This window comes from Pantherophis guttatus, chromosome 7, assembly GCF_059756535.1.
Source record: "Pantherophis guttatus breed Tessera chromosome 7, ASM5975653v1, whole genome shotgun sequence".
NCBI lineage: Eukaryota > Metazoa > Chordata > Lepidosauria > Squamata > Colubridae > Pantherophis > Pantherophis guttatus.
This window is the reverse complement of record NC_142069.1, coordinates 81,776,034-81,793,758: the sequence shown is the minus strand read 5'-3', so window position 1 is coordinate 81,793,758 and position 17,725 is coordinate 81,776,034. Positions and strand designations below refer to the sequence as shown.

The 17,725-nt window shown below is 44.5% G+C and overlaps 1 protein-coding gene across 1 annotated transcript in view; it reads right to left on the bottom strand.

Annotated features, from left to right (window-relative positions):
- Positions 1-17,725, bottom strand: part of ETV6 (ETS variant transcription factor 6) — a 143,950-nt gene that overhangs the window by 11,586 nt on the left and 114,639 nt on the right. Inside the window, exon 5 of the mRNA XM_034440369.3 lies at positions 9,165-9,707. Coding sequence (XP_034296260.1) covers positions 9,165-9,707 — 543 coding nt within the window. The remainder of the gene's footprint in view (positions 1-9,164; positions 9,708-17,725) is intronic.

The window sequence follows — 17,725 nt, the reverse complement described above, 5'->3', positions numbered from 1 at the left end:
CATTGCCAGAGAGGAGGGTCCTGGAGAGGGAGGCCTTGCCAACTCCTCCCCTTCACTCTCGGAGTCCTCTCCTGACGATGACACAGGCTCCAGTAACGGAGCCACAATACGCGCAGCCCCGGTGCGAACCGGTAGTAAAGGTAAGTAGAACCCACCCCTGGACTGACGGACTCAATTTTTCTTCTAATATATATTCCAAAAAGGCCAATGAATTATCGCCGGCTGCTTGCAATTTGGCAGTTCAAATCTCCCCAGGCTCAAGGTTGACTCAGCCTTCCATCCTTCCGAGATCAGTAAAATGAGAACCCAGATTGTTGGGGGCAAGATGCTGACTCTGTAAAACGCTTAGGGAGGGTTGTAAAGCACTGTGAAAGGGGATATAAATCTAAGTCAGTGGTGATATTCAGCCGGTTTTATCCGGTTCGGGCAAACCGGTAGCGGTGGCTGTGGGAAGCTCCGCCCACCCGCCCATCACCATGTCCCATTTTTGGCACTCTGCGCATGCACTTACATTTGCCAACCGGTAGTGAAAGTAAGTGAATACTACCCCTGATCTAAGTGCTATTGCTATCTAGACCAGATTAGTAGGCTGGCTGGGGAATTCTGAGAACTGAAGGCCACACAGCTGAAAAGTCGCCAAATTTGATTAACGCTGCCTTAAAATCCTATTTAGCTGCAGAAATACAGGGATTCTTCGAAGAATAACTTTCTTTTTTCTTTCCCGCTCTTTTCCTAAATCTTCTTTCCCAAGCTATTTTTATACTTTCCTTCCTTAAGAGAAATGGCAGTTTGCATGTGTGGTTAAAAAAAAATAATAATCCCAGAACAAAAAGCAGATGGAGAGGCAAGAATCGTATTTCCTTCCCTTTCCTTGTTGCCAATTCCGGTTTAGTTCCGCCCTATCCTGCTTATGGTTAGGATCAACGGAAAACAGAACTTCTCACAAATCTCTCAAGGGTGTGTGTGGTTTTTTTTTTATACAAAGGGTTGTATTACAAAGAGAATAAATGATGAGAAATAATTTGAGTTCTGTTCTCCTGATGTTCTATTAGGGCAAAAAAAAAATAAAAAAAAATCCCCTTCTCCTGTGACAATCTTCTAGTTTCCTTCTTAGCTGATAAAAGAAATCGCCTCACTTTCAAATTGGAAAAAAAAGAGTCAGAAGAAAAATGGTGAACACACAAAAAAAATGTGTGTTTTATTGGCCAGCCATTTAACAAGACGAAGAAAACAAGCAGAAAATCAGACGGTGGCTCTCGGAGGAGATTAGAGGTAGTCCTCGATTTATGACCACAACTGAGCCCAAAATTTCTGTTGCTAAGTGAGGCAGTTGTGAAATTAACAGAACCATGCGATTCAATTCAGTAAATCAGTGAAACAAGTTGCCTCCAGAACACTGGAAGTTTTTAAGAAGAGGCAGGACAACCATTTGTCTAAAATCGTATATAGGGCTTCCTGCCTAAGCAAGGGGTTGGACTAGAAGACCTCCAAGGTCCCTTCCAACTCTGGTTGGAATAAATACTATATGTCAGTTGTCAAGTGCCTGAATTCTGATCACGTGACCAAGGGTCTGCTGCAATGGTCTTAAGTGTGAAAAATGGTCATAAATCACTTTTTAAGATTGCTGTATTGCATCATACTGTGTCCTGATTGGTTAGCTCTGTAGCCAATCTCTTTAAGAGGGAGCTAGAAACATGGTTTGTCTCTCTTTGCTGTTCTTGCTCTCTGATATCTCTGTATGCTACTGTTTGCAAATCCAGAAGAACTGTTTGTTGTGAATGACTACGACGACTGGTAAGAAGACTTTGTTATTGGATTATCCCTGGACTGTCGTTTTGCTATCTTCTGCTTTATATGTGTATGACCTGGACTGTTTATTGGACTGTGCCTTACTATTTCCTGAAAGTAAACACACTTTAAATTTATGTACAGGTAGTCCTCCACGCATGACTGCAATGGAGTCCAAAATTATTTCGCTAAGCGAGACAGTTGTTAAATGAATTTTTGCCCCATTTTTACGACCTTTCTTGCCAAAGTTGTTAAGTGAATCACTGCAGTTTTTAACTTAGTCACACGGTTGTTGAGTGAATCCGGCTTTCCCATTGACTTTGCTGGTCGCAAAATGGGATCACTTGACCCCGGGACGTCAAAAATATGAGTCAGTTGCCAAGCTTCTGAATTTTGATCACGTGACCATGGGGATGCTGCAACGGTCGTTAAGTGTGAAAAACGGTCGTAAGTCCCTTTTTTCAGTGCCGTTGTAACTTTGAATGGTCACTAAATGAATTGTTGTAAGTCAAGGACTACCTGTAAAGACTTTTCCCCATCTTCGACTATCCCCTCTGTGGAACTAAAGAGCCCCTTGTTAACGAACGGTTTGCATACCGCTGTTCCAGCCAAGGACCTTAGACTTTAGGAAATTAAACAAAATGAAATTTGGGGTGACTATTCCATCCTTGAGTGTCCCCTGGCATCTCTCACACGGAACTAGCTGACTTCCCGATTTCAATTTCTGAACTCAACACACACACACACACACACAGAGCTTTATTAGCAGGAAAAGGAGAAGAGCTATTTTGAATATTAGAGAACTTTGCCAACAGTTAATTCTGCCACCTGCTTTTGCACTTACCAGCTCTAAATAAGAGAGACAATTTGTCATTCTGAACGCAAAGGTCACTCGGGATAATACAAGTCCCCCCCCTCAAGTGACCGGACTTTTGTGATTGCGTGACTGCTTCACTGTGCATGCCACAAATGCTGGAGGCTCAAGAATGCCCTAATCGTTTCGGCTAAATGAAGCTTGGAAACAACAGTTAATAGTTTGATTTTTTTTTGGGCGGGGAGCGGGGAATCAAAATGTATTCAAATGGTGCTTTTAGATTTGGTAGTTTCTGCAGTCTTTTGAGGGCGCAGCGCCACGCTGGTGGTAGAAACATGTATTTGAAGGCTCCTAGATAAGGAGTCGGCAACCTTAAACTCTCAAAGAGCCACAAAGGTCCTAACCGGAAGCCCCCCCCCCAAATTCAATTCTAGAGCCGACTGGAAGTCCGGTTCCCCCACCATAGTGTGTCCTCCTAGTGTGGCGTCCTTTTTCCTCTATCTGTCCTAACCGAAAGTCCTATCAATTGTGGAGCCGACCAGCAATAGGGAGCCGCAGCAGAGGGATGAAAGAGCCACATGCGGCTCCAGAGCCCTGCCCTAGATCATAAAAGGACCAAATAAGAAATCCTAGATGTCAGTATCCAAATCACTTTTCCCAGCCGTTCGGCTTAATTGCTGGTGATTCTCTACTGGTTTGCTATGAAAATAGAGCTGCCATATCTGGGCTGCACAAATTTGGGCGGCCGCCAGATGGCAGCAAAGAGTAGTGGCTTTCTCTATCTCCATCTAGTGGTTGCTTATTTTTTTGCAGCCTGATGCAAAAAAAACCGCCAAGGAATCTATCAACAGGTTGCCGAGAGACATTACTTCCATGCAAACGACAACAGGTGCTTCTATGAGTCGCTCCATTTTGCTCACCTGGCTCCTTTGCACCTGTGAAACCACATCTTTGAAACCATCCAACAGTTGTCAACGGTGCTACCAGCCATGGTGAGCGTGCCTGAAACTTTATTCAGTATTGGGCCTAAATCCAAAAACAATGGATAGCCAGTTTGGTCAAGGTCTGAACGCAGGAGACCACGAGTTCAAGTCCCATCTTAGGGAGGAAAGCCAGCTGGATGACTTTCAGTTAGTCCCTCTCTCTCAGCCTGACACACCTCATAGGGCTGTTGTTGTGTGAAATATAGGAAGAGGAAGGTATGTTGGATATGGTTTCTGCCTTGAGTTATTTGTAAAATTAATACAGCCACTGTATTTTTCGGAGTATAAGATGCTCCGGACTATAAGACGCACCTATCTTTTTTGGTGAGGAAAACAAGAAAAAGAAATCTGCCTCTGCCTCCCAGCAATTTTGCTTCATTGCAGCAAACAGCAAATAGCCTGCTTTACTTTTGTTTTCGTTTTCAGCATAGTTTGATTAGCACAAGAAAAAAAAAGTCTTGCCTCCCAGCAATTTACCTCCTTACAGCAAGCAGCAGAGGCCTACACAGCTGAGAGCAAAACAGCTGAGAGTCAACTTGTGCTAATTAGACCGTGCTGAAGCTGAAATGAGGTGTTTCTTCTTGCTGCTTGCTGCAAGGAGGTAAACTGCTGGGAGGTAGAGCCCAAAAGGTGGGGGCCAGTGGGTGGGCGGGGCTACATTCAATGTACAAGACGCATCTAAATTTGCACCCCCTTTTAGGGGGAAAAAAGGTGTCTCTTATACTCTGAAAAATACAGTAGTTTTCAACTTACCACAGTTCATTTAAGGATTGTTCAAAAGTTACAAATGGCACTGAAAAAAGTGACTTAAGACCGTTTTTCACACTTATGACCGTTGCAGCCTCCTCATGGTCACATAATTCAGACTCCTGGCAACTGACTTATATTTATGACAGTTGTAATGTCCTGCAGTTGTGTGTGCAACAACTGTTGTGACCTTCTGACAAGCAAAGTCAACGGGGAAGCCAGATTCACTTAACAACCGTTTTCCTGACTCAGGAACTGCAATGATTCACTTAACAACGGTGGCAAGAAAGGTTGTAAAATGGAGCAAAATTCAACTTAACAAATGTTTCGCTAAGTAACAGAAATGTTGTGGTCATAAGTTGAGGACTACCTGTATACAAATAAATCCATAAAATGTGATGAATGGAAAGCAATTCCCACATTTGCCCAGCTTCTCTCTCTCTCTCTCTCTCTCTCTCTCTCTCTCTCGTGGGTGTGGCTTGGAGGTCATGTGACTAGGTAGGTGTGGCTAGCTGGTCAGAGTCATTTCTGCAAGGTCCTCGCACTTACGACCAGTCCTTGCACTTACGACCCGACTCATTTGTTTGCTTTTAACACTGATCAGCTGTAGGACGGCCCTTTGAAGCCCCGCGGCAAGAGTTTAAACAGTTTTTTTCTCTCTAGTCATCAGCTGGGACTCAGGAGGCAGCAATAGATTGGGGGTGGGACCAAATAAAAGGTAAGAATAACGTGGGAGGGCGGGGGGAGAGAACCGGTTCGGTGACGTCATATCGTCACCGCTACCGGCTCGGCCGAACATGACCGAACCGGGAGGAACTCACCACTGAAATAAACACACATCCATAGCCTCATCTGTGTCAGATCTGTGTCTTCTGATCTTCAGCAGTGCCTTATGGATCCTGTGCAGTGGTGGGTTTCAAAATTTTTTACTACTGGTTCTGTGGGTTGGTGGCTCTGGCATGGCTTGGTGGGTGTGTCAGGGGAAGGATACTGTAAAATCTCCATTCCCACCCCACTGCAGGGGAAGGATGCTGTCAAATCTCCATTCCCTCCCCACTCCAGGGGAAGGTTACTGCAAAATCCCCATTTCCTTCCAATCAGCTGGGATTTGGGAGGCAGAGAATAGATGGGGGCGGGGCCAGTCAGAATTTTTACTTCCGGTTCTCTGAACTACTCAAAATTTCCGCTACCGGTTCTCCAGAACTGGTCAAAACCTGCTGAAACCCACCTCTGATTCTGTGTAAGGTTAAAGGGCCAATGCAGATGTGTAACTCCTGATGTGAGTTTGCAATCAAATCAAAACTTGCCTATCCTGGTACCTCCAATATATACAGTGAATTCCTGCCTATCAGGTTCGTTGGAACAGGTCTGAGTTTCCTGGTGCCCTCTGATTAATGGTGCAGGAAGTTCTCAATTGCAAGGTCTAATTTTAATCAAAGGTGATGAAAGTTTAAAGACTTGGCTTGTTTATTTTTCTAAGGCTGGTTTAATTTCATTCGTTAGGCAAACTGGGAGGTAAAAATTACATTAAAAAGGCTTCTCCTTGCAAGGAGTAGCAAGCTTTATTAAACTGAAAAATATGCCACTGATTCAGGATTTTCCAACCGTGGCAATTTTAAGACCCGTGGACTTCAACTCCCAGAATTCCCCGGTCAACATGGCTGGCTGTGGAATGGGATACCTTGGTTTAATTCAGGGGTGTCAGACTCGCGTCGTCACGGCGTCGTCACATGACGTATTGGGACTTTCCCCCCTTTACCTAAACCGGGCAGGGGCGGGGCCAGCACATGACGCATCTGGCCCGCGAGTTTAACACCCCTACTCTAATTCATTGAGATACAGAGCTTCCATCTTCCCTTGCTCTTTTTTGAACTGGCCTCATCATGTTGCTGGAACAAGATTAATTAAAAAAAAATAATAATAATTGGGAAAGATGGTGGCCACATTTCCAGGGGTGCTTCTGAAGGGGAACGGCGTCTCAAAAAAGACAAGATGGCAGCCATGCTTAAGTGACAGTTCCCCTTTCTTTAATGTGTTACTCGTGCAATATGGTTTGGACGACTGTGCAGGTGTGTCCCCGTTGCTTGACTTTTTTGACTCTCTGTGAGCCACCCCTGATCTCCGTCATCACAGATCTGAAAATGGCGTCTACAAAGGCATAAAGGGGAACGTTCAACTGTGGAAGAAGCCTTAGGTAAAGGTAAAGGTTCCCCTCGCACGTATGCGTGGGTGGGCAGGGCTACATTCGGTGTATAAGACGCACCTAAATTTTCACCCCCTTTTCGGGGGGAAAAAGGTGCATCTTATACTCCGAAAAATACGGTATGTTACTCCTACTTTGTATACAGAACTTTAAAAACTGTGCTTGTTTTTAGAAAAAAAGGAATCACCAAAGTGCTAATTGAAATGCTGCAGATAAATTAAAGGCCTTCTCTGCTTTAGCAGAACAGTGCAATTTAGAAGCTAAGTGAAACAGAATCTACATGAAATTGGATGGGAGACCTTGAATTCCCATCTTAAAACTCTTGTATACACTGAGAATGACAACTCTTAATTTTTCTAGGTTGGTCTATTTCTCCTTCTCCTTTTCCTAGCCACAATAGGAGATTTATTCCTCTTAAACCGCAGCATTTTTATCAGTCACAAAATAAATGTTTTTTCTGAGAAACGTTATGAGTGGGGAAAAAATCAAGGCGTGAAGGCGAAGGCTATTTATTCTGTCAGAAAAATCGGTTCCCAGTTTTATTAACATAAGTTTCCTAAAACTACAGCTGGCCAAAATAAATAAATGATGTTTCCTTCTTAAAAGAAGCGTAAATATATTTTTATTCTGAGAGCGATCAGAACTGGAAAAGATCTCGGGAAGACCGCGAGCTGGAGGGAGGAGTCAGCACGGGATTAACTTAAAAACTGCAGTGATATGCTAAACCAGAGTTCCCCAAACTTTTCCAGCTTTGCAGATCAGTGAAATAAAATTAAAAATGCTTTTAAAAGCCTCTGACGATCCCAGCTGAGTTGCCTGATTGTCAGAGGCTTTTAAAAGCATTTTTTAAACAACCTCTTCGGCCGAAGAGGTTGTAGAAAAAATGGTTTTAAAAGTTTTTTTTTAAAAAAAGCCCACGCCCACTCAGTCACATTACCCCACCACCACCAAGCCACGCCCACAGAACTGGTAGTAACAAATTTTACATTTCACCACTGGAGAGATTCGCTTAGCAACCACTTTGCGTAGCAATGGAAATTTGAGTCCTGATTGTGTCTGTTAGTTGAGGAGTGTGTAGTGCGTCCCTGCCTTCCCTGTTCCCTTGCATAATTCTGGTTCATTTCAGTTTGTGGCTCATTTTGCATTTTTAGGAGAAATCTGGGACACAGAAGTATCTAGCTAAGGCACAGAAGCAGAGGTGGGATTGACATAATTTACCTACTGCTTCGCCCAGCCCTGAAAATTTGAGCATGCCCACCTTCCGCATATGCGCCCAGCCTCAAAACTGTGCCTAAATAAGACTGCATAGATCTGGGGCAGGTGGGTGGCCCCATGCGTGATTTCTGCTACCGGTTCGGCCCACCCGCGATTTCCGCTACCAGTTCGCCTGAACCGATCCGAACCGGCTGAATACCACCTCTGCACAGAAGTGTGCAAATGCATGCCTGCTAGTGAAAGCTGTGGGTTTTATTCTAAAGCAGAGGTCGGGAAGTATGGCCTCTTTATGGCTTGTGGACTTCAACTCCCAGAATTCCTGGCTGGCTCAGGAATTCTGGGAGTTGAAGTCCACAAGTCATAAAAGGGCAATAGTTCCCAACTCCTGTTCTAAAGAGGCAACCATGATTGGCATGGTTATACCTGGTGGGACCCAGAAGAAGGGCCTACTCCGTGGTAGCCCCCTCTCTCTGGAACATCATCCCCCCCCCAAACAGATTAGAATGACCCCCACTCTAGCACTTTTCTGGAAGGCGTTGAAGACCTGGTTCTGCCAGCAGGCCTGGGTAACCCAGATTGGGATGGAGTCCATTAAATGGCTTGTGTGAAGTGTTACCGCAAGGGCAGAGGGTGATTTTAACATATTAATTTATTATATGATTCTTCTTTTATTAGTTTTATTGTTTTTGTATGAGGTTTTATAGTCTGTCAGCCACCTTGAGTCACCATGTGCGAATAGGCAGCTGTTGTGGCCCGCCAGCAGCTAGCAGAGCTGGCAGCATAGTCGGACAATGAGGAGTTTAGGGAGGAATGTGGACCAGTCCTGGAGTCTGGGGAAGGCTCGGACGATGGCTCTGAGTTGGAGGCAGAGAGAGGGCCAAGGCCATCTGGTAGTTCTTTGCTGCCTCCGGAGTCTCACATCAGTGAGGCAGAAAAACAGCGTCAGCCTGTTCCCAGTGTGCACATGCGCAGAGCTGCCAGGAGACAGGAACAATTAAGAAAACAGGGTCGACTTGGGAGTAAGGCTTGGAGATGATTGGCCCCTCCCATAAGACATAAAAGAGAAGCGAATGGGACGTGAGCTTTTGCAGGAAGCAATTAGATCATCTGGTCAGTAGAAGCTCTGGAAAAAAATCTGTTCGACTCTGTGCTAAGTTTGGCCTTGCCCTGCGTTTGGCAATTAGTTCTCTGGCAGCATTCCAAGGGAGATAAGGTGAGTGTTTGTAAACACTCCCCTGATAGACTGTTTGAGAAGCCTTTCGGATGGGGAATGACAATGACTCACAGCTGTATGAATAAAAGAGGTTTGCCAGGACTAAGATTATGCTGTATACTTTCTAAGGAAGCCTAGGTGAGAACAGCAACAATATAAATTCCCTAAATGAATAAAAATAAATAAATATATTGCACTGACCTGCGATTCTCCCTATTGGCATTGCGTGCTCTTCAGGGGGCGAGACGGACACCATGATGTGGTTCATGAACGCTAACTCTTCACGGTGGGACAAGTTGATGGGCTTCACCTCTCTGTGCAGCCCATCTTCAGACAACCTCGAAGCTTTGAAGTCAACGGAGTGTCGGGGATTCAGTATCAAAGGGTGCATTATCGGACTGGGCATCAACTGGATGACCCTAGTATTTTCCTGGCGAGGACTGGAAGGCTTCTGAGCCACTTCGGAAGGTGTTGGGCAATGGTTGCTCTCAGCCGGAGACACCGAGAGAGGGTAAGACTCCTGATGATTGTTCTCCTGGTGTCGCGTGCCCAAGAGCCGGTCAGCTGGCGAGAGGCGACGGATAGTGTTCTCCAGGGGGGACTTCAAGGACCGCTGCTCAGACTCTGGCGAAGGCCTGTGATTAGCGCTGAGGGGTGATCTGGAGCGGTGTAAGAGTTCAATGGTAGGTGGATTGTGATGCATTGAGTCTGTCGACTGCCTTGAAGCTCTTGAGATAAAGTTGTCTGTGAAACAAAGAGAAAAAAAAAGATAATAAAAAAAATCAGGCGCCATCAAATGGGTCAATAAAACTATATCCATCCTTACAACCAGGCAGGGTGGATAAAAATCAATGATTTTTTTTAAAAAATCAAAAAAATCAGATTTTTTTGATTTTTATCGAATTTATTTTAATAAAAAACTTTTGGGGTAAAAATCTATCGTAAGATAGTTTTCTATTTAAGATACATAAATAATTTAATTTATTCAGCATGAAATGGAGCTTAGTTATGTAGCATGAGGCTGTATATTCTGCAACATTGGGACTATCAGTGAGTCAACAGTGGGTCAAAGGAGTAGCAGAGATGACAGTTGCTCTTTAAAAATTATGATTTAAATCGAGTTGATTTAAATCAAGCCTTTTTACTAGTGACTTAAATCATGATTTAAATTGTGATTTAAATCAAGTCGATTTAAATCAAATCCACCCTGCAACCAGGATGCTATTCAGCAGGTTCTGGAGAACCGGTAGCGGAAATTTTGAATAGCTTGGAGAACCGGCCAATACCACCTCTGGCTGGCCCCAGAGTGGGGTGGGAATGGAGATTTTGCAATATCCTTCTCCCAGGAGTGGGGAGGGAATGGGGATTTTGCAGTATCCTTCCCCTGCCATGCCCACCAAGCCACGCCATGCCCACCAAGCCACGCCCACAGAACCGGTACTAAAAAAAATTGAATTCCACCACTGCTTACAACCAAGCGTGCAGCCTGTAGGTCCAAGATGAAATAACTAAATAAAATAAATTGTAACTTAAGTAATAGCTACCCTGCATTTGGTCTCTGGCGTGGGAAAACATTTGGAAAAGTCTGGGACAGAATCAAGCTTGCTGCCAAACTGCACATTAAAGTCTGAATGAAGCCTATTTAACACACACACACACACACACACAAATACCAAGAAACATTGTCAAAATTAGGCAAAAATACTTGCCTAACATATTGTGTAAAAATGATTAGGGTATAGGGTTCGTGCATCCACAAATGCCAACCAGCTCTCAGAAGATACGAATAGAATAGAATAGAATTTTTTATATTGGCCAAGTGTGATTGGACACACAAGGAATTTGTCTTGGTGCATATGCTCTCAGTGTACATAAAAGAAAAGAATATGGTGAGCACTCCTTCATCTCGCAACATATGGACAGACTTAAGCCCCAGTTTCATCTGGGAAACTATTAGCATCTTGCATCAAGCCAAATCCAAAAATGTTAGGCAATTCCCAGAAGCTGGTCTTTCAGACAAATCAGCCATCAACAAACCCCTAGAGATAAACTATATTTACATACCAGTCAAAAGAGGCAACAAAAAAACCTAGGGAGGAAATAAAAAGACTAGAACATATCCGTCTAAGCAGCCCACGCTCAGATAAGCAGGGATTAATACCAGACAAAAAAACAGGCAGAAAGTAACACTCTAAATCAAGGAACCACCAAGGAAGTCAATACACCCTCAACAAATCTGGCATGGCAAGCTACTGCATATAAGCAGGCAGGAAACCCCCAGACTCACTCAGGATGATGCTATTACCAAGTTGGGTAATGAAACATCTGCAAAGAACCAAGTTAACACCACGTTCACAATTCTACCCCGAGCTATAGATACACTCTCTTCAACTTGGAAAGTCCTGACTATAAGTCAACAAGACTCATGGGAAGTCTTGAGAACTGTTGTCTAAATACAGGTAGGGAAACAGGTTGAAGAAGGTGTAAACTATATTAGCATGAGAACTAATCACATTTTCATCCACTGCCTTCCAGAAAACCCTTTCCTAAATGCTTGTGGTCCCTACCATTCCAATGAAATAATGAGAATAAAATGCACAAAAATTGAAAGACTCTGAAATACCCACAATGGAGGAACGGTTGGTGAAGATGATAGAATTTGCAAAATTGACTTGCTTAATTAGAGAAAAGACAATAACGACATTTATTAGTGACTGGAAATCCTTTGTGGACTTTCTTTTTTTTTCTTTTTGCTGATAGTAATAAAAATATGCTCGTGATTTATGGGTTTTTGCTGATTACCAAGGGTAGATGGAAAGGAGAGAAGTCATAATGTAATCTTAGAGAGAGAGAGAGAGAGAATAAAATTGAAATGCATTTGTTGCTGCAAAGAAGATTGGAAGTAATTTCTTTATATTTTGTCTTTCTTTTCTCCTTTTCCCTTTCACTTCTTCTCACCACTTTCCTTTTCCTTTATTTCCTTTTTCCTTTAGATGATTTTACTCTGTAACGATGTCTTCAGTAAGAATCAATTGAAAAGAAATATATTCAAGTTTCTAGGTTCTATCATATCTCAAGAGTTAAAATGGATACCTAACATCAAAAATATCATCAAAAAAGCTCAACAAAAAAAATGTTCTTTCTGCGCCAACTCAGAAAGCTCAAACTGCCTAAAGAGCTGCTGATCCAGTTCTACAGAGGAATTATGGAGTCTGTCATCTGCACCTCTATAACTGTCTGGTTTGGCTCTGCAACCCAACAAGACGGACACACTTCAGAGGATAATTAGAACTGCAGAAAAAACAATTGCTACCAACCTGCCTTCCATTGAGGACCTGTATACTGCACGAGTCAAAAAGAGGGCTGTGAAAATATCTACAGATCCCTCACATCCTGGACATAAATTGTTTCAACTTCTACCCTCAAAAAGAAGCTATAGAGCACTGCACACCAGAACAACTAGACACAAAAACAGTTTTTTCCACAAATGCCATCACTCTGCTTAATAACTAATTCCCACAACACTGTCATATAATTTACTAAGACTGCATTACTATTATTATTATTCTCTTCCTTACTAGTATCTATCTCTTCCCACTTATTACTATAACCATGTTGCTTGTATCTTTCAATTACACAGTTTTTATTTGTTTCCTTGTACGTTTTGATAGCTTATTAGTAACCTTGTCTATCACTAAGTGTTGTATCTTTTTATTCTCGATGAATGTATGTTATTCTCCTTATGTACACTGAGAGCATATACACCAAAGACAAATTCCTTGTGTGTCCACTTGGCCAATAAAGAATTCTATTCTATTCTATTCTATTCTATTCTATTCTATTCTATTCTATTCTATTCTATTCTATTCTATTCTACTCTACTCTACTCTACTCTACTCTACTCTACTCTACTCTACTCTACACCATGCCATTCTATATCATCGCACTGTGTTTTATTATTATGTCAAATACCAGGCTTTGTGGATCACGTTGGCATTCTGCCTTTTCAGATTCAAGACGACCTACTCCAGCATGCCACAACATCCCCTGGTGTAAGATGTGGAAAAATGGGGAAAACTCACAATGTGTTGCTATTGTGGGGGAGAGGGAGAGAATTGCATTTTTTTAATTTTTTTTGGCAAAGCCAAAACAGGGCTTTTATACACCCATGTAAATCTTCTAATTCAGTGGAACCGTAATTAGTTCCAGCCCATTTGTGTGACTCCCTAACCCTGCCCCCTTCCGCAGGGAGCATTTCTGCTTTTCCATTTTCTCCACTGGTTGTTGCACTGGGACTGAAAGATTTACAAAGCCCCCCAAGTAACATATCAGATCCCCCCCCCACCCCTTGCTGCAAAATCCCAAGAGGTCCTTTGCTGAAGACCCCAGGGGTCACATCCGGCTCGGATTCTTCCAGTGCCTCGCATTGACCTCCGTCTGACTCCAGCCCCCTCAGACGCTCCTCATGTCCATAGACAGCACCCACCCGTTTCCTGGCTGAAGCTGGAGAGGAAACGGCCCTGGTGTGGATTTTATGATTCACACAGCCGAAGTCATAAACAAGAAAAGGTCTTTCTTTGTTTCGCTATTTAGGTCAATCTTATCCAAACGGGCACAAGGAAGTGAAAACTCGGGTGCCAAGCCATGCCCCTGTCTGCGGTGACTGAAGAATGTTTGGAAAGCGGGGGGGGGGGAGAGAGAGAGCCAATGAGAAAGGCGACATTTTAGGCCCCGTGTGTGTCTGTGTGTGTGTGTGTGTGTGTGTGTGTGTGTGATCGGGTTGAAACTGTTTGTGGGGAGCAGAGCAAAATCAAGGCTGCTGATGGCAAACCTGTGGCAAGCGTGCCAGAAGTGGCACGCTGTGCCCTCTTTGTGGGCACACGAGCTGTCGCCCCAGCTCAGCTCTGCTGCCCATGTGCGTGTGCCTCCTACCAGCCAGCGGGTCTTCGGGTCTCTGCCCCGCATGCACCCGGTGTGTGCGTATCTGGGGGGGGGACATGCGGGGGGCCCACATGTGCATGTGCGGGGGATGCATGCACCGGGGGGAGGGCACATGCACGGGGCTCTGTGCACATTGCATTTTGGGGGTTTGGGCATGCACGTGCGTATTGGTGCGCACACTTTGGGCACTCGGTCCGGAAAAGAGCCTTGGTAGTACAGTGGTCTAAGGCACCCTGTTATTAAGCTGGTTATTAAGACCAGATGCCTGCAATTACTGCAGGGTTCGAATCTCGCCAAGGCTCAAGGTTGACTCAGCCTTCCATCCTTTCTAAGGTAGGTAAATTGAGGACCCAGTTTGTGGGGGCAATAAGCTGACTTTGTATAAAATATACAAAAGTATGAAGGCTATTGCTTAACGCACTGTAAGCCGCCCTGAGTCTCCGGAGAAGGGCGGCATATAAATCAAATTAAAAAAAAAAAAATGTTAGCCATCACTGCCTTGTGCCATTTCAGACAGGTGGCTGCCCAGTCTCTTCTTAAACATCTCCATGGATGAAGCACCCACAACTTTTGAAGGCAAGCTCTTCCACTGGTTAATTGTTCTCACTGTCAGGAAGTTTCTCCTTAGTTCCAAGGTTGTTTCTTGTCTTGCCTTCTGGTGCTTTGGAAAATAACTGACTGGAAACAGAGGAGTCCAGATCAGAAATCACCCAGATGTGCAACCAGCAGCCTCTTCCGTGGCTGGGTGAGCCGCATTCTTAAATTTCACATTCCAGGGCCCTGTTTTTGGAGGACATTCGCCTTCCAGCACGGACTGTAAACCAGCAGGCAGTTTAGAAGGGCTGTTCAACTTAAAGCTGGTGGCAAGCAAGTATCGCATTTCAGAGCAATTGGTGCAGATGACCTTAAGACTTAAGGCCAAACTCTTGCATGTGCCGAGACCCCTTCTCTTGCCTGCCTGTCCATTGTGAGCTGGATGGAGCAAGCTTGGGTTAAAGGTAAAGGTTCCCCTCGCACATATGTACTAGTCGTTCCCGACTCTAGGGGGCGGTGCTCATCTCTGTTTCAAAGCCGAAGAGCCAGCATTGTCCGAAGACATCTCCGTGGTCATGTGGCCAGCATGACTAAACGCCAAAGGTAAACACTGTTACCTTCCCACCAAAGGTGGTCCCTATTTTTCTACTTGCATTTTTTACTTGCTTTCGAACTGCTAGGTTGGCAGAAGTTGGGACAAGTAACGGGAGCTCACCCCGTTACGCGGCGCTAGGGATTCGAACTGCTGAACTGCCGACCTTTCGATCGACAAGCTCAGCGTCTTAGCCACTGAGCCACCGCATCCCTAAACTTGGGTTACAAAATCCCGAATAAAAGCAAGTCCAAAGGAAAAAATTTCCCCGAAGGGGAATCACGACTATATTTAACTGCTCCAGTTCGTCCACTAAACACCAGAGATGCAAATCATAAGGATTTGGGAGAGATGGGATTATCCACCTGTGAACATTTGGTAGAAAGTATTTCTCTTTCAGTCCAATATTCGAACAAGCTTGGTCACATTTGCTCCAACTCATATTAAAGGGCATAAGCTTTTGTGAGAGGCAGCTGCCTTCATCAGAGACCCAATGCTAAAATGATGCAGGATGAAGGAAACTGCAACTGACATAATCTTTTGCCTTTTAGTAATGTGTGAGTTGGGGGGGAAAAATGCTACCAGCCACCTCCCAAATTTGGGCTACCATAGACTGACCCAGCTTTCCTTCTTACAATTCTTCTCACTGGCTAGATTAGAAGAATCTGCGGCTGCAAGGAAATCCGTAATCCCAATGAAACACCCTTCCTCAGCTTTTCATTTCTACCAGAGGCGGACCACAAAAAATGCAAACATACAGCTTTAAATTGTAGGAGCCGGAAATGAAAGAAAAAAGATCAAAGAGATTTTGGAGCGTTGGAGAAGGCGGGCGCTGATGAAGTCTGGCCAAGTATAGGGTATGATGTCTTCAGATGATACGGTGAGGGGAGGTGAAAAACAGCTCTGGTTTACAACAAAACAGTGTTTTTGGGCCACATACTTAATCAGAGTCTGCTAATCTTTCAGAGACAGTTGGCCCACAGAGCAGGGGTGAAATCCAGCAGGTTCTGACAGATTCTGGAGAACCGGTAGCAGAAATTTTGAGCAGTTTGGAGAACCGGCAAATACCACCTCTGGCTGGCTCCAGAGTGGGGTGGAAATGGAGATTTTGCAATATCCTTCCCCGAAGAGTGGGGTGGGAATGGGGATTTTGCAGTATCCTTCCCCTGCCACGCCCACCAAGCCATGCCCACAGAACTGGTAGTAAAAAAATTTGGATTTCACCACTGCCACAGAGACATCCATGGTAGGAGGCAATTAAGTCAAGATCTCGGCTACAATTGTGTTCCTGAAGTCCTCACTCCTTTCTAGCTACCTGTCCACTGCAAGGATAAACCCAGGATTAATTGGGATTAAACTCCCCATCAGCAATGTTGTCTGAAAGAGGACGACAGCGTTCAGAGCTATCTGACTCGCTGCCAATTGAGTCAAAGCCTCCATTCTGTCAGGTGCATGCAACCAGATTAGAATGGAATAGCATAACAGAGTTGGAAGGGACCTTGGAGGTCTTCTAGTCCAACCCCCTGCTTAGGCAGGAGACCCTACACCATTTCAGACAAATGGTTGTCCAGTCTCTTCTTAAAAACATCCAGTATTGGAGCATTCACAACTTCTGGAGGCAAGTTGTTCCACTGATTAATTGTTCTAACTGTCAGGAAATTTCTCCTTAGTTCTAAGTTGCTTCTCTCCTTGATTAGTTTCCACCCATTGCTTCTTGTCCTGCCCTCAGGTGCTTTGAAGAATAGCTTGACTCCCTCTTCTTTGTGGCAGCCCCTGAGATATTGGAACACTGCTATTATATCACTCCTACTCCTTCTTTCCGTCAGACTAGATATGCCCAGTTCCTGCAACCGTTCTTCATATGTTTTAGCCTCCAGTCTCCTAATCATCTTTCTTGCTCTTCTCTGCACTCTTTCTAGAGTCTCCATATCTTTTTTACATCGTGGCAACCAAAACTGAATGCAGGATTCCAAGTGTGGCCTTACCAAGGCCTTATAAAGTGGTATTAACACTTTACGTGATCTTGATTCTATTTAGATCAATTTGTGAAGAATCCAAGTCAGTGACTTTAGTATGTTCTACCTATAATGTAAGAGTCTCCCCAGGCTGTTTTCCTTCCCCTGGGAACAGACAGATAAGTATTCAAGGAATTTAGGCAGTGGCCAGTCCTATGCAGTCTCTTGTGGCTATAAAAGGACTCAAGGCTAGTTCCTCATTTGACCCCTCCTTTCTGTCTGGCTGGGAATTTCCCAACATTACCAAACTATGATTCTCTAAAAACTTCATGGGTACTTGTATTTGTGATCAAACATTACCCTAGCGGGAGGGTGACGATGCATGCTGCCTGGGGAATTCTGGGACTTGAAGTCTGCCCATCTTAAAGTTGCAAGATTTGAAAAATACGGTTTAACTTTAGGATTTATAAATCACAGTTATAGGAGCAGGGGTGGGCTGCTGGGGGCTCGCAGGGGTTCGGGAGAACCTCTAGCTAAGATTCTGTGCTGTTCGGAGAACCCCCAAAATCCACTCCTAGCTGGCCCTGCCCACCCCTCCCTGCCCCTCCCAGGAGTCCCCACGCGGCCCGTTTTGGATGCAGATAAGTGCAGGGCACGTGCGGAGACTCGGGGAGGGTGAAAAACAGGCCTACTGGCTTCCAGAGGGCCTCCGGAGCCTGGGGAGGCCATTTTTGCCCTCC